The sequence below is a fragment of the Balaenoptera borealis genome, assembly GCF_965194805.1.
Source record: "Balaenoptera borealis genome assembly, chromosome: 9".
Classification (NCBI taxonomy): Eukaryota; Metazoa; Chordata; class Mammalia; order Artiodactyla; family Balaenopteridae; genus Balaenoptera; species Balaenoptera borealis.
Window position 1 is genome coordinate 113,658,409 of NC_138873.1, and position 17,829 is coordinate 113,676,237.

At 42.0% G+C, this 17,829-nt stretch overlaps 1 protein-coding gene across 1 annotated transcript in view; it reads right to left on the minus strand.

The window, feature by feature from the left end:
• Positions 1-17,829, minus strand: part of IMPG1 (interphotoreceptor matrix proteoglycan 1) — a 122,798-nt gene that overhangs the window by 81,011 nt on the left and 23,958 nt on the right. The window contains exons 2-7 of the mRNA XM_082405136.1: positions 13,599-13,832; positions 7,800-7,966; positions 7,503-7,531; positions 5,026-5,090; positions 4,324-4,427; positions 1,969-2,121 (exon numbers count right to left, since the gene is read on the minus strand). Coding sequence (XP_082261262.1) covers positions 1,969-2,121; positions 4,324-4,427; positions 5,026-5,090; positions 7,503-7,531; positions 7,800-7,966; positions 13,599-13,832 — 752 coding nt within the window. The remainder of the gene's footprint in view (positions 1-1,968; positions 2,122-4,323; positions 4,428-5,025; positions 5,091-7,502; positions 7,532-7,799; positions 7,967-13,598; positions 13,833-17,829) is intronic.

The following is a 17,829-nucleotide window of genomic DNA, read 5'->3' on the forward strand; positions in this document are numbered from 1 at the left end:
TCTCATGGCTAATTCTTGGGCAGAAACAAGACTAAAACTCAGATTTAAAAAAAATTATTATTTCTCTGCATTCTTTTACATCAGGTTGTTTTAGGTGCTTAGAAAATTAACAACAGGTCAGTGAAGACCGTCTATGGCCAATTATCCAATTTTAAGATAATCTGACTAGCCTAAGGATCTGTTGAAAAGAATATTTCAAAGAACAAATAGAAAAGTTAACAGACAATTCTTTAATTCATTCTATCTACTAATCCATGTCTAAGTACTTCTCTGGTTCATAAATATCCCACGCTGATGCTTTCTCTTTGAAGTTCATAGAAAAGATTCTTTACATTTTATTGACTGAATGCTGATGCAGGGAGAGGTTGGAGGTTGAGAATGTTTCTGTTATTCATCCCCTCTCCAGCTGAGAGGAGGAAAGCATTGAACTTTCCAAGTACGAGAGCTAGGCACCTGTTGTTCCCTGGCCACGCTAAGATGCTTGGGCACCCAGCCTGTTCATAAACGTAGTTCATGGTTACATCATCTCACGGATGCTTCTAATTTCAATTGCATTTCTACAAACAGTTACTGAGTAGTTAACTGCATCCCAAGCCCTGTATTAGGAGGTAAGCAGCAGAGATGAAAGAAGCAGTTCCTGCCCTCAAGGAGAAGCTCATGCCTTCATGTCAGTGAGTGTGGCTGGAGAGCAGAGGGGAGTGGTGACAACGAAAGCCATAGACGTGTAAACAAACAATCTCAAGACAAGGTGATAAGTGCTGTGACAACAGTGGGCACCGGGTGTTAGCCCAGAGGAGAGGCACCGAACCCAGGACGCGTAGAGAGAACATTTCATGACGAAGTTTGTGAAATGCAACTCAGGGAAGGGCATTCCAGACAGAGAAGGCAGCCCATGTAAAGACTAAAGGTAAGAAAAGATTTGCAAGCAGTTTGCATTTCTGGAAAGTAGAGTGTAAAGAGGGGGATGGTAAGGAACTGGTGTTAAGAGGAGGCTGGAAAGGAAGGCAGGAGTCTTATCATGGCACATAAATGCCAAGTTCAGCATGACAGTTTGGATTTATCCTGCAGAGAATGAAGAGCTTTTTAAATTAACCAGGAACAGGCAGCTGCGATGATGGTCAGAGATGGAAGAGCCATCTTGGGATAGTGTCTTGATTTAGTGACAGATGATGTGGACCACATAACTTCTTCCACTTATCACCCATGAAGAATGCCAGGCCTTTTAAAAATAACAAGTGCTGGAGAGGGTGTGGAGAGAAGGGAGCCCTTGTGCACCGTTGGCGGGAATGTAAATGGTGCGGCTACTATCGAAACAGTGCGGAGATTCTTCAAAAAATTAAAAATAGAACTATCATATCATCCAGCAATTCCACTTCATTCCAGTTCTGGGGGTTTAGCTGAAGAAAATGAAAGCACTACTCTGAAAAGATTCATGGTCATTGTAGCATTATTTGAAAAGATTCATGGTCATTGTAGCATTATTTACAATAACCAGGATATGGAGACAAACCGAGTGTCCACCAATGGATGAATTGATAAAGAAGATGGAATACATCATACGCAATGCAAAATCCAGCCATAAAGGGAATGAAATCTTGCCACTTCCGAGTGGCATGGATGGATCTCGAGGGCATTACGCTAGGTGAAATAAGTTAGAGAGAGAAAGACAAATACTGAACGATCTCACGTATATGTGGAACCTAAAAACAAACCACAACACCCCCCCTGAAACCAAGCTCATAGATACAAAAAATAGATTGGTGATTGTCAGAGGTAGAGATGGGTGGAAGGTAGGAGAAATGGGTGAAGGGGTCAAAAGGTAAAAAAAAATAAAAATAAAAATAAATAAATAAATAAATGAAAAGAATTCCTGGTCTCAGGAAGATGAACCAAGAGGATTTCTGTGCTGTTGGCTCCCAGATCTGAGTCCCGCCCTGGGCTCTGGTTGTGTGAGGTGGGTTCACTCACCTGAAGCTGAGACTTGGCTGCAACCTCCTGGTAATATGGGGACTGGGAGTCGGCGAGCTCTTCCTTGAACTTGTGCTTTGCCAGGGAGACGCTTATTTCCACCTTCTGTTCTAGGGCATCCTCAGCAACATTAGTGGATTCTACTTCTCTTTCCTGGGTTAGAGTTAAAAAAAAAAAAAAAAAAAGAGAAGGGATTCTGTTCATATAAACCACGAGCAAATGGTTACATTGTATAATATATATTGATACTGTCTCAGGAAGTGGGTTATGAAGCCGTAAGTGCTTCTAGAATAGAAGTCCTATTAACTAGCAGTGGCCTCTGAATCTCACGGAGAGACAAAGTATCAAAGCTCCAATGAGTTAATTATGTAGAATCCCTGAGAACTCCATCATTTTATGACTGTGTGCTCTTCATGGAAGCATTTAGACACACACACACTTATTTACTTTTTACCAATATCCTTTGGTTCATCTAAAAAACATCTCCTCTACCATCTAGGGTAGAAATCTTTGCCTTCTCTGAACCTTTGCACTAGCAAATGACATCTGAATTGCTCATTTGGTACCTCTGATACACTCACATGGAAGTTTTTTTTTTAATATGGTAATCTTGTCACCCCACATAAAATCTCCTTGAATCCAGTGTGATTCTCACACTTCACTGAGTCCCTCAAAGCAAAAAACATGAGACCATTTCTGCACGAAACTCTCAGTGAATATCCGTGACAAGGCGGGTCACAACCTCAGCAGCCTGTCCTAGCCTATTATTTTGTCTATACATCTGCCGTCTTCAGTCATAGCACTTAGGCTATTTTGTTGCCCTTATTTGCACTATAAATTCCTTGAAGGACCGGACTGAGGCTTGCTCATCTTAGTATCTTTAGTGCATGGCCCAATGTTTGCTGAATGAAAGAATAAATATAGATGTAGATGAATGTGAAGTAAAATATTCAGGGGATATTTACAGGAGAAGGAGGGACCTATATCAGACTTTGAAGGAGATGGGACACAGGTAATGTGAGAAAAGAGAGAAGGCAGACTGGAGTTGTCTTAGAAATTTTGCAGTGAATATGTTTAATCTCAGTAATTTTTTCCAACAGCAGTTTTCACTGTTGATGAAACAGTATTTTTGAGAAAAACAGAACATTTAAATTCTTTGTTCATAGCAGTAGTTCCATCAAGTCTACGGTCATCCAGCCTAAAGCCCAGAGAGAATGGCCAGCAGGGTCCTCATCTCTGAATTTCCATGTAGAGATGGTGAGACTGAACTTCCTGCCTTCACCTTCTGGCTTTGATCTGTGCCTTGGAAGGAGGGTCACAGGAAGAGGAAAGGGCCAGAGAAGGCTCACAGACCACAGGGAATGGTAGACCTGTGGCAGTGGCAGCATAAGATCCAGCTTCTGATCTGGGGTCCCTTCCTTACATTACTGCCCTCTTCTGGGTCTGCTGCCTGCCTTGTGCTGCCACAACCCTATCACTGGAACAAAGGGAGCGGTGTTTGCCTGCTTCTGCACTGAGGGTCTGGGCTCAAAGCTTTTGGAGAGGTTAAGCATGTCTCCCTTTTGATTACGAGGTGCAAACTACCGTGTATCAAATAAATAAACAACAAGGGTCTATTGTACAGCACGGGGAATATAGCCATTATTTCATCATAACTTTAAATGGAGTATATAAAACCATTGAACCACTTTGCTGTACACCTGAAACTAATAAAATATTGTAAATCAACTATACTTCAATTAAAAAGTCCCCCTTTAGTGATAACCAACATTCAATTCCCTAACAATCCTGCATGCCCTTTCACTCAGAGTGGTGACCAGTGTTGCTTTTTGCTAGAAAACACTGTTTTTATTTTTCCCCAGCTTGACATGCAGGATTTCGGTCATTTGGATATTTATCTGGTCTATTCGTGCTGCACATGACTGGGAAGAAGACCTCTGCCCTTGCTGTCAGTGTGTGATTACACTTCAGTGGAGAAAGGACTTCATTGATGGGTTGACTGATGTATTCATTCATTCATTCACCCATCATTTATTCACTCTAACGCTTGGTGAGCACCTGTTGTACATAAGGTTCTGTTGGGCACTGAGGGAAGAAGGGCCCCTGCCCTCCTGGAGTTAATAATTAAGTTGCAACTTCTCTCACTTTATCCTAGTTTCCAATCTATTTCTTTTCCTTTCAGTCCCTCCCTTGGAAGAAGTGAGAACAGTGAATAAAAGGAAGTCACCGACTCTTACTTGGGGTGATAAAAATGCAGCACTAATAACAGTGAATGGCCAGTCCATCCCTTGTCTTTCCCTGTTTTACTAATGAAACCAAACAGACATGTGAAGAGCTAGATTGAGAACTTCTTACTATTGTAGGCATCTTGGTGTCCGGGAGGGTGTTGTTGAGGATTTCGTTGAAGGGTGTGTCATCAGGAGGGGGAGGCAGGGACCCGGGTGAGACACTGGCAACGTCTGTGGAAATTTAAAAAAGTACAGGCACGAAAATGAGGCTGGAGGAGTTTAAATTAGAATGAGGTCACCATGACACATGCTTTTCCTGTCACTCTGGAAATTACAGATGTTAGGTGCATTCTGAACTCATTTTCTTTTAAGATCACACAAGTATGTTCTTGAGCAAAATATAACTCAGACTCTTGATCCCACTTAAATTTCTCATTACTCCTTTCCAGAACGCAAGTTTGGAGCTCCCCTAGATGTGTTACAGTTAAATGGTTTTGCCTAATGAGATCTGGTTACTTTTTCTTTTTGTGGCTACGTAAAGGACACATGAATACATTATCTTGAATTTGTTTGTTGGAAAATATCGATGACTGCCTCCAAGTTGTAGGGTAATGGGTGATTTGGTTTTGTTTTTATTCTTTTCTGTATTTTCCAAGACGTATGCTATGAATTTAAATTATTTTGTAAGGTTAGAAATACAAGTTAGTTTTGAGAAAGTGCATTATAAACTGTGTCAACTTCAATTAACCATTGCTTTTCAAATAACATGCTTTCATGATGGTTTGAATTAAGGTTCAGTAGCAGATGAAACGAGGAGTTCTAAGCTTACCTGTTGAAAACACAGGGGTTTCACCAGGCTCTCCTAATGTCTCCTTTGTGGATATTTCATCTTTTCTATTAGCACAATAAGAAATAAAAAAGAGATGGTGAAAAGCAGCTTGATGACAATAGAGGAAATGCATTTAAATTTGCTTATACTGAATAGACCTAAAAATTAGAGAGAAAGTATATTTTAAAACTAGGTTTACCTATATTTTCATTACAGAAGTAATCTTTTAATATATTTTCTTTGAAGAAAAATTCAAACAACCCCCAAATAATTATGTTTGACTCAAGGGGTTTTCCATAAGCATCTTGGCTTTTTGCCATTCTGGGGAGCATTTTCATAGTAGGCAAAGATGGTTCTGGGGGTCCGATGTTTTACAGTCCCAATTGTGCTTCAACTGTGTCCTTGACATCAAAGATAATTGATCACATGATCTATGACTGAAATATTCTCGCTAAAATCTCAGACCCTCAAACCTGTAAATTCAGAGAGTCATTCAGTTTATCTGATAAAGTAAGTCTTGTGGTTACGATAATGAGAGAGAGAGATTTCTGGATAATGCAGGTGTCTTGAATCCCTATTCTGGACATAATCATTGCCTGCAGTGGTAACCTGCCAGGGAGTTGTGGGTAGGTTTGCAATGCCAGGGAGTGTCATCCAATGTCATGGTTATAGAGATGTCTGCATATCACATTAGCCCATTCTAGCAAGCTTTATTTGGAAAGGAGTAGCAGTAGTGATAGCTATTGAAGCTCACTGAAAGATTTCTTACTATAAGCTATTAGGTCTCAAAGGATTATGTCTGTGTTTGTACAATATAGTCATGGTTGACTGTTTGATCTAAATAGTGGCTCATGCTGATGGAAGACCAGAGGGAATGGCTAGGTCCTCTGTGGTTGTAGGGGGCTAGGGAGCTTGAAAGGAGAGCAGGATTGGTGGGTGGCGTGGAGAAGACAGGTTCTTCAGGCAGAGGGGAAGGCTGTGGTCAGAGCCCAGGATGAGCAGGGTGTGGTCTGGACGTGGTGAGGAAGTGTCATGGTGGCAGTGGTGGGATCCTGGCTCATGGAGGGCAAAGTTGGAAAGGTCAGGGGGCAAAGGCCTTGATGAATTAGTTGTGCCTCTGCCTCAGTGGAGGTCCTGAGAGGGAAGAAATGGCTCACTCAGAGTTGGGTAATTTGAGCAAAGTCTACTAAGTCTACTTACTTACTAAGTCACGGGAAGACTATACGAGCAACCACAAGGGCGAGTGCAGAACCCTTGGGTGATAACAGCGAGGTACTCAAAGCTCCCCTCTCCACGAGGGGTGAGATGATGCAGCAGTTACTACGAAGCAGAGACAGAGCAGGCTCTGTGGAAAGAGAGGGTTGCCTGACAGGAGCTGAGCTGCTGCTGAAAGAGGTCCGTAGCCCTGGAAGACTCTGCAGGTTGGGGCTGTGGGGAGGTGATAAATTCGCTCACCTCACCCTGCCTCTCCCTCTGATTTCCTGATCCACATTGGCTGGTCCTTCCCAGAAGTCAGAGGCCAAGGGAGGCCAGTGAGTCAGTCCCTCCCTCTCAGCCCTCTGCCCACAGAGCACGTGGAGAAGGGTGGGAGTGGATATTCAGAAGGGCGAGGGGAAGATGCGGGAGTATTTTTGAAAAGCCTTTGAACAAGCCTCAGTGTAAAAAAAGGAATATCTCAGATGTATTAACCCAGGAGCAGTTACGCAAGTTAAGGGGGGGAAGAGGTTAGAGGCAAGGATTTGACGTTTTGCACAGTGTAAATTAATAAGGTCCAGGGCCAGGTTGTGACAAAGGGAACAGAAACCAAGGAACAAATGTGGAAAGCATTATAAAGAATTGTAATTCATACAGCCCAATTTGTGTCTCTCTCTGCAGTATTATTATCTTCAGTTTTAGATTTCTAACTGTTATGAGTGTAATTTGTGAGTTTAGAGTTTGGCAACAGCATGTCTCTTCTTTAATCATTTTATCGGATGTACTTTGCTTTTTCTTTGCATTTCGATTTTCTTATTTGATATTCGGTTCTTGTAGAAGACACAGCTTAGTGCTTCAGTTTAGTTTGAGAAATACTAACACTTTACAGAATACCAAATGAGAGTTCAAAATTCAGGTTGCTCTCTGATTGCATTCAACATGTTCCTGATGTAACTAATATTTTTCACCAGTTCTAAAAATTAAGCTATTTTAATTGCTCTGTATCTAATAAGTAAAAAACATGTTAGATAATTATCACACAGTATTGCATTCATTTTATCTGCAAATATAGTGCAAACATCTATCTCGATCTATAAGGTCTATCCATTTCCCTTTTATATACTCATTTATCTTCAGCAAAATATATGCATAAAGTGTCTGTCAGAATAACCTACTCCGATCTCAGTAGCTGAAATAATGTAAAGGCACAATAGCTCAGTCTCACTCCATCATGGGATCTTTCAAAAGTCAAGAGCATGCTGCACTGTATTTTAGGTACTCACCTCTCAAGGAAGTTTCTCTGTTTTATCCTCTGTCGGAAGATAAAAAGTAATTTTATTAAGAGACAATGCCAACTGAAGAGCCAAAGTCTATTTTCATTCCCTTTTCCCTTTAACTTCATTTCAATCTGCCTGTAAAATGTTATTTTGCAGGAATAAAATTCCTGTTGGCCTTCTCAGATCTCTCTAAGCATTTCTTCAGCCAACCCTTACGCTGGGGGAACCAGTTCAAAAGGGGCAGGGTCTGGAGGCCTGGGAGCTATTTGGACCGGGTTCCCAACACTCCGTGTTTAAACTCACCTGCTGAAGAAGATCCAGGTGTTCCTGGGAGTTGCTGAAATTTCTCCCGATGTCAAAGAGGCAGAAAGTCTCCTGCTGGCAGATGCTGACCCAGTCCTGGTATTCCCCTGGGTCAGGGATGCGATCCAGAAAGATCCGATACGCTTCCCACACTGCTTTCCGGCACACTGCAAGGCGGCGCCATGAGGAGTGAGAAACGGCCAAACCCTGAGAAGACGCCCTTCTCCCAACCCAAGCCCAGTCTTAAACATGGCAAGCTCTGTCATGGCTTATGCTGATACACTAGCCTATAGCCCATAGAGATTAATTCACTTAACCAATATTTATTGAGCCCCTATATGCACCATGGAGAAAAATAAAAGAAGGGAGATAGAAATACAGGTGTGTGTGTGTGTGTGTGTGTGTGTGTAAGACTGCTATTTTTAATAGGGTGGTTGAGGAAGGCCTCATGGTCAAGGTGACTTTTGAACAGTTTGGGAAGAGGCCCCAAGGCTGGAGAACGCTGGGCACATTGAAGAAACAGTAAAAAGGTCACTGTGGCCAGAGCAAGGCTGAGAGTCATAGAGGATGAACACGGAAGGATGTGGTGAGAGGCACAGAGATGGTGCAGGTCTTGCAGCAGTCATCTTCAACTGGGGCACAGGTACCCCGCTGTATCTGCAGACTTTCCAAGGGGTCAACAGGCACACAGACATTTAAAGAGACTCAATTTCTAGATCTCAACTTCCCTATCATGCTTTCCTAAATTGGTTTGCCTAACAACACATCTTTCCTTCCTCACTTTCCCTTTGGCCGTCATCCTTCCCCCATCTGCCCATCCACAGTCTTCCTGTGACGGCACAGTGCCCCAAGGTTGCCACACAAAGGGTATTTGAAATAACTGTGTTTGAGATTAAGACAGGCAGTGAACTTAGTCAAGGGCAAACACACAGTTTTTGCAAGTAGGGCAGTTTCTGATGCTTTGCCTTCAACACATTAGAAGAAGTCCTAATGAAGTCAACAGCCGATAGATCATTAAAAATAATGATGGCAGATCACGATGTCATTGTTAGCATAAAATGCCAGGGGAACTTAAGAATAAGGCTGCTACTGTAACAAAACTCCATCTGTTCCCGTCTACTTATTTATGCAACACGTTTTCTCAGCATTTAAGTGAAACTAAGGAAAAGAATAGGGATAAAATGGATGTTAAATCCTGTCTAATGTTAGCAATACATAATAGGAATAATAAATAATGGCACATGAACTAATAGAGGGACAGCGCCAAAGCAACCCCATCTATCCAGAGGCAGAAGCTAGTGGAGCTTAAGCTATAGGCCCTTCATTTAAATTGGCCTCTTCCAAAGCTTTGTTCCTGATTTTGTATCTATAAACATTAGTTACCCCAAACCAATATCTGAGCTTATATCCATCAATAAAAAATTAAAAACTTTTGTCAAACTTATATCTACTTCCTTTAATCGATTATATATTAAAAATAATTATAAATGCAACTGAATCCAGAAGAAATTTCTGGAAATAAGTAAAATAAGTTATTTACTTAGGAAATAAGTAAAAAATGTAATTTCAATTTACGTACATTTTTGTTACTGAGAAGTATTTTAGAGCAACCCACAACAGACTTTCAAGTATGACCTAAATTACATTAAGATAAGACTCTGCAGTGAGAGGTGGGATGGAAATGTGGGTGTGTGGAGGAAAAGGGACCACGTGACATTGCCTGCTGTTTGGAAGGGTTTGTTCATGCATTTGTAGAGTACTTGATGGTAAGTATTGAGTATCTATGATAGATTCCACTGTATATACGAGAATGCTTTAATTCCTATCTTATTTTCAATATCAATATTTACAACTCACCAAAAGTTACATCTTATCCAATTATTTAAGCTTATGATGAAAAACTTTAGATGTCAACAGAAAAGCTCTCAAGAGGGCACCTAATTTAAAAATTATTTTAGGGGATTAAGTTAGGATAAAAAGAAGACTTTGGTCATAAGCAATTGTAATATGTTGGTCTTTAACTCTGGAGGGATGAGGAGCAAGGGGGTGCTTTGGAGTAGAAGCTGACATCATCTGACTTTCTAAAGAAACCCTCTGACTGCCATGCAGAGAAAAGGGGTTATGGGTTACGGGGAGGAACAAGGTATGGGAAGCCCAGTCTGGAGACTCTTACTCCAGTGCTTTACCTTCCCTCACTCCCCACTTGGTCCACATCTGGGTTTCTCTTAACTTTCTGTTTTAAGAGGCAAAGAGAATTCCAGACCAACAGAAACTCAGGTCATTTACTAGCGACAACCTGACCAGAACCCACAGACCCGGGGGGGGGGTGGTTTGCAGTGCCCACCACCTCAAAAGTGCCATCGAGTTTTCCACATTTGAGGTGTGTGTTGCCTGGGGTTTTTCCTACATCATCAAACAGCCTAGGCTGAGACATTCAGCAGAAAGGCTGAGGTTCTGTGGTCAGATCTCAAGCAACTGTGGGGATACTGGGGAGGCAAGGCTCCGGCTTTCTCCAAAATCCTTGTGGCAATCCTTCCCAATAGAGCCAGACAAAGATGGCACAGAAAGGTAAACCAAGAGGTTAGAAAAATCCAACTTCTCAGAGGTTTTCAGACTCCTCCCAGCCCTGAGGTCCTTCGATGCCTCAACTTCCAAGGTTTTTATTTGAGGCTCCCTTAGCAAGGATGGGTGACTCTGCCAGTGAGTCATGGGCTGGTGCTCCTGTTCTCTTGATCACAGAAGGATTCTGTGCCTCCTGATTTGTGCTGAGCTTCCAGGATGCCAGAAAAATGACATCGGAGGAGTCACCAAAATCCTGCCCCTCAAAAATCATCTAAAGAAAAGATACTGGTCCCTGTTTCATCCTGACATTTTGATCACTGTAAACGACAGTGCCCCAGGGAAATAATTCTTCAAGCAGCTGCAGGCATTGGTGCTTCAGGGAGAATGTTCTCTCAGAGCCTTTGGGAAAAGTAGGTTTTAGTAGGGACGAGGGCTTTCTGTGTCCCTGAGGTGGGAGAAAGGGCTGCAGGTGAAGGAGCAAGATTACCTGGGCATCTTCTCAATATGAGAATGCAGATTATGAAGTAGGTCTGGGGAGCCATCTGAATGAACACCTGCGTTTCGTACAAGCTCCCAGGTGACGTGATGCTGCTGGTCTGGGGACAGCAGTTTGAGTAGCAAGAACTAGGATTCCCTTCACCTTTAACTTTCTCCAAGTCACACATTAACGTGAAAGAAAGATCTAGCTTTTAACATTGGGGTTGGGAGAAAGAGAGAGTGGAGAGAGATAGAGGAAGGGAGGGAGGGAGAGAGAGGGGTGGGGAGGGGTGAAATCACAAAGGACTCACAGAGGACTTTGAAGGGAGGCAGTCACAGAGGAGAGAGTCTGCGTGGTGGGAGCAGAGGTTCTGCCTGGGAAACTACCAGAACTGACCTTGACCCTTGTGTCTGCGCTTTCTGAGGAAATCTTCGCGATTCTATCAGGAAGCTCAGAACATTTTCCCTTGTGTTACTTTAAGCACTGGGAAGAGAAATAACTCAGTATTCCATTTGATTTGAGGAATGTGGGCGCTGTCTCCTCTAAGTTTGAAAAACATCAACAGATAATTTTGTAAAAGCAGCTATGAGAACGATAACTGGGTTACTCCGTCAAAGAAACACTGCTTTATAGCTGGGTCTTATTTCTAGTTTCTTTGTGAACCAATTTGTTAGACTTAAGAAACCCATGCTGGTGAACAGTAAAATTTCATATCACCCAGGGGCAGCCATAAAGATAATAGGCTGTCATTGCTGTGGGGAGAAAAACAGTGGTTTGTTTCCTCCAGGGAAGCAAGAATGAAAGAGGCAAACCTAATCAAGAATAAAGAGCTAAGAATAAAATTCAGAGCTAAAAATTTGGTCGCAGCAATAGTCTATTCTACAAATACCTGTGATGAATCCTACTTGTGAACGTCGTAAAGGATTAGAAGTTACATGAAAATAGTTAGCAACAGCTGTGTTCATAGTCAATGTGATGCATATCCCGTGTATTTATGCTTCTATCCATCAACAAATAACATGAAATTTACCAGTGTCATTGTCCGATCAATGTGTAGGTACCTCCAAAATGAATGCTTTACATATGGCACTGTCTTTTCTTTGCGTTCCCAATGACCTCTTTGCTTCTGCATCCATATGCAGAGGTGCTGTGCTAGGACCTCAGAATTTTAATATCGTGCACTTGATATTCTATAATTAGAGTCCTCCCTCTGACTCTGACCCAGTAGCTGTCATTTCTCTGCGGGTGTGCCATCTGTCAGAAAGCAAGTATCTTTTTACTTCCACATAAAATGAGACATATGAGGAACATAGGGCTTGATTTTTTTTTTTAATTTATTTTATTTATTTTTGGCTGTGTTGGGTCTTCGTTGCTGTGTGTGGGCTTTCTCTAGATGCAGTGAGCGGGGGCTACTCTTCGTTGCGTTGCGCGGGCTTCTCTTGTTGCGGAGCAAGGGCTCTAGGCGTGCAGGCTTCAGTAGTTGTGGAACGTGGCTCAGTAGTTGTGGTTTGCGGGTTCTAGAGGTCAGGCTCTGTAGTTGTGGCGCACGGGCTTAGTTGCTCCGTGGCATGTGGGATCTTTCCGGGCCAGGGCTCGAACCTGTGTCCCCTGCATTGGCAGGCAGATTCCTAACCACTGTGCCGCCACCAGGGAAGCCCAGGGCTTGATATTTTTGATACTGTTAGTTAATTACGCTTCCCAAACCCAATAAGAACACCCAGATTAATTCAACTTTTGCACATCTTATAGATGTAAATACTTAAGAACTTGGTGGGATGTTAGTTGATGATGTAGTTTTCAGTTGTCAGAATGTGCAACACATCACAGGCTAGAATTGAACCAGCTCGCTCTAGTCAATAGGCTTGAAATAGAGCAGGGTGATTGTGCTTTTTGGAGTGGAAGCAAACATCTATTATGATCAAGGTGGAAATCAGTAAACCTCCTCAGTTTTCACATGTAAGGTGACTTGCGTTTAGGATGCAGCCAGACAGGCTACCTAGGGAATTTAATAGCAGTTACCAAAGATTCTTTTCTTTCATTTAAAGAAGAAGCCATGGGATTTTTTTTTTTCATCCACGGTAAGTGAATGACAAGGACAGCTACTGATGGCCGTGGTGTGATTGAACTCCATCATGATTTCTGGGAATGCTGTAAGAGTCCTGTAATGCTGTCTTGGGGTAAAAACTACACTGTAGCTCTGATGGAAACCACAGTAATTGTGCTGTAAATCCCATTAACACCCCTGCATTATATCTTGGTAACCACTGCTAATTTGTGCCTCCAGGTTTCCCAGGTTCAGGCATTTTTACTGGATCAACAATAAACAACTGAAACTTACCAAGAAGGGAGGGAGGATTGGGATTGTAATGTGGTTTTTGAAAAGTGAAATCTTAAGTCATCCATCAACTTGCACAGATTCCTGACATTGCAATCATCCTGTGCTTCGTACAACATTAGGATTTAACAGTGGGCTTTGGCAAAAATAAAACAAAGAGGTAAAACCCAGAGGCCAAGGCTTTCTCGTGGCTTGTTAAATGCTCTCATGGTTCTGTGTTGCACAGGACATGGTTTTAAAACATGCAAGCACAGATCTGCCATAGTTTCGAAGGCTTATTTTTCATAACTCTCAGGTCAGTTGGCTGATTTTTATAACTCCTGTGACTGAATGAGAAGCTCTGGGCTGAACACAACCTTGGGATGGATGAAAGGGAAGGGATGAAGAGAGGGAAAGTCCAAACAGGCTGCACCTCTTTCCTTACCTCTCAATCTATAATACGCTTGAAGACTTGCTAAAATCTGTTTCATGGATTCCTGTGGACAGACTTTAAGCCCAGTTGGGAAAAATGCTGATCTTTTGGTTCGATGTTTTGCCAAATCGAATATTCGTCTCATTGTGGACACTTTGTAAATTTTTCCGGTATCTTCGGTTGTTTCAATTCTTGCGGCATTGTCTATGTCTTTAATTTCAGAACCGTATATTTTAATGGAGAGATCTGTAAAAGAAAGATTGATTTCCTGGTAATACTACTCAGCCATAAAAAAGAATGGAATAATGCCATTTGCAGCAACATGGATGGACCTAGAGAGTATCAGACTAAGTGAAGTAAGTCAGACAGAGAAAGACAAATATCATGACATCGCTTAGGTGTAGAAGCTAAAAATATGTTACAAGTGAGCCTATTTACAAAACAGAAAGAGACTCACAGACATAGAGAATAAACTTATGGTTATCAAAGGGGAAAGGAGCGGGGAAGGATAAATTAGAAATTTGGGATTAACAGATACACAGTTCTGTATATAAAATAAACAACAAGGACCTACTGTATAACACAGGGAGCTATATTCAATATCTTGTAATAACCTATAGTGGAAAAAATCTGAAAAAGAATATATACGTGTATAACTGAATCACTTTGCTGTACACCTAAAACACGGTAAATTAACTATATTTCAATTTAAAAAAAAGATTGATTTCCTGATGAATATATACATTTATGTGCTATAAGTGAAGCATATAATAAATGGATGGAAAAAACTAAAAATGTGATCCTGAGGGTTATGGAAGTTCTATCTTGCTGCAACTGCCGAATGTGATATTCCAGTGACAAGGCATTTTCAGAAATCAGGGAATAGCATAATGGGCTGATCAAGCGTATTTAAAAAAAAACAAAAACAAAAACAACATTTCGAATCATCTTGCCTTTAGGCACTGCCAAATATTGAAACCTTTTCCCACATATCTCTCCTAAAATCACTCCCCACTTAGCACTCAAGCCTCCCGAGAGATGCCTCTTTAGATAGACATTATAATTCAAGTGGGGAATGATATAGCATTGTGGTACCCAGAGGTGCACTCTTGATGAGGAAGTGGAGTGCTTCTAAAAACCTAGGGGAAAAAATGCAACAAAACAACCTCCCTGCCTATTAGCAGCAGCCTTAGGATTTCTCTGAGGGCAGGGCTCTGTGGGTGGCAATCTGGTTGAAAGTGATTTGGGGCCTTAGAGTTTCATTTACAGAGCAAGCTTGATATTTTATGTGAGATGGTGAGAGAAGGGATGGAGGGGAGGTCAAAGAGAGGGTGTTGGCAGAGGATTAAACTCCCGGAGCCATTCATCCTGCTGGCACTGAGGTGTCTGGTAGGGTTAGGTCTGGATTTCATTTTTAGCTTTGTAGACCTCTCATAAAAGTAACTTACATTCACTGAGTACTATTTTATTGTGAATTTTTTCCATCGGTATTATTTCATATCACTCTCAGAAAAGCTCTAGTGTATAGACGAAACAGATACCCTTTTTCTCAGTTTGCCACTCGGTCAGGTACTGAGGCCTAGGGGTGTCAGAGCACGTTAACAGTGTGGTCAGATCTCCACTCCCCCTCTCCCACTCCATCTCTTTCCTTTCAGCCATTCTACCATTTAAGAATGGAATTACTGATGAACAGTCGGGACCACTCACTCTGGCCCCTGGAGACCACCAGCATGTGGCTTACAGAGATTTAAGTTCCCATTTTGTTAAAGAAGGCTCTCCAAGTTCCTTTGTGAATGAAAACCAAAAGAACAGAAAGGAGACAGTTTATACACAAAGTATAATTTAGTAAAATCAGCATCCCCAGAATCTTTCAATTTATCCAAGAGTAAACAAACAAATACTAAATGGAGCCAATTACAAACATAGGTATCAATAGGAAAGAGTATTAATATTGCCTGGTTCTTTAGGAGGACGAGTTCTCCACTCTCTTGCCTCCATTATTGTACCTGACAGGCAAAACCATAACCAGGGTTAAATACCACTCTTTGCCTTCTCCTCACGGGCACCCTAGTAGCTGAACAAGGTTGGAGAAAAACAATCATTAGGACTCACTTTAAATTTATGATCCTTCAGTAATATCACACTACATTTCTCTGGTCTGTTGAATTTCTCTCCCTCTCTCTTGGAGAACTACACACAACTTTTCTCAGATTTCCTGCACTTCCTGCCAATTCTCACTCTCAGCTGATGACCTTGCTTCACATTTTATTGAGAACAGGAGGACCCAGAAGATAACATTTCGGATTTCCAGCCCTGCGTCCACTCACTGGCTGCATCTGTGCTCAGATACTCTGCTTTCCCTCCTGTGACTATTTGATGATTGGTCCGTGCTCCTGTCTAAGCCCAGTTCCTTTACTTATGCACTGGATCCCAGCCTTTTCACCTCGCAAGGACGTTCTTCCAGAAACCCTCCTTTCATTCACCTACTGAATCATTTTTCTCTCTTTCTACTGGATCATTCCTATCAGCCTGCAAACATTCTATTATTTTCTCCTTCTACCTAAAAGATTCTTTCTTGATATCACTTTCCCTCCAGCCACTGACCCATTTTTCTATTTGCACTTAGAGCAAAACTCTTTGAAAGATCTGTTTTTACTTCCTTTCCTGAAACAAAGCAAGGTCCTATATGAGCGAGGGAGGATTCCCCTGACACCACATGCAAAGCTATCAACATTTCCTCTCTTCATTCCCTCCTCTTTTTTCCTTCCTTCTTTTCATTTATTTATTTATTTTTATTTATTTATTTTGATGTTTGCAGTGTGCTCGTAGAGCCCGGTGTATTCAACATGCTATTGTGACACTTCACCAGAAGGTGTCGCTATCGAACACATTATATTATGAGAGCTGAAGGTTGGAAAACGGAACCCCGATAATCAGGTCTTTGACTTTGGGATTGTGCGTGTTCAGTACCGACATTTGTTGATGAGGGTGGTGGTGAAGGTTGTGATTTTGCAGCAAAACAAACCATTTGGGGAAGGGCTGAGACGTAGCATGGTGGGACGGACTCCCACTGAGCTGGGAGGTTCTCCTGAAAGGCCTGGCAGATGGGAAATATCAGTATTTAGGCGGCGGGAAGAGGACCGCAGGTCCACAGGCAGGCAACTTCCAGCAGACCGGGGAAGGTGGTCAACACCGAAGGTTTAAACTGGGGTTTAAATTAAATTTCTGTAACAGCTCAATCCTGGAGCTGACCCAGATCCCGCCACCCAGGGTAGCTGTGACAAGTCTGGAAATGTCCAAATGTACAGAAAGGGAAATTAATGAACAACCATTTGATTCAAACACTGAATTCAAACATTACATTATCCTAAGAAAAAGTCAGATCTCGCTGGGGTGGAGAGGCAGCTCTGAAATACTGGGCTTTTGCCCCTTCATTTATTGTGTTAAAATTAGATTGTCTACGCATTGCCTAAACATGTCCACTAGTTCACGTGAAGGTAAGCCCTTCAGTCAAAAGTATCTTTTCCACTCTAGGTTCTAGGCTGGTAGGGCCTTGATGTTGACTGGCATCCTGGAAACCACCACCCTATTACATCACTGAAGAGTTTCTTTTTTTCCTTCCTGTACCAAAGTTGGCCTCCAACCATAGATTGCTTACAAAGTTTCCATTTCAGGGCTCAACCTTGCCCACCAGGCAGGCTTTTTCTTGGTTATGTATTCAAGTGGATCTTTACCAGCCTGTTTGGACCAGTTCTCACCAGACTCTCTCCTCTAGAGGAATGTTTTCTCTGCATCTAACCCTGCAGGCTTACAACCTAGGATTACTGTACACATATAGTGACAGTAACAGACAACAGAAAAAGGAGAATGGGGCGTTCGCGGCAGTATTGTTATGAGAGTGACAGCCACTGGTAAAAGCACTTAGTGAACCCATTATGTTTTCCTAAAGGAAAAGGCTGCGATGTCCTAATGAATGAATTAACAGGAGTGGAGACAGAAGTTACTGGAATTCCTCCAGAATAAAAATCTCCATTTGAAGAACAGAACTCCACAGAGAGAAAGTGGGTAACACTCCAGGACCAAAGCAATAACTGGAAGTCCTAAAAAATAAAAATTTAATCTTGCATATGCTTTCCAGACCTTACTAAAAAAGAGTAAGCAGTTCTGGCCTTTCTGCAAACGGTCAGCTTGCTTGTGATCTGTTACATCCCAATCCGGCCCCTCTGTTAGTGGAAATGCTCAA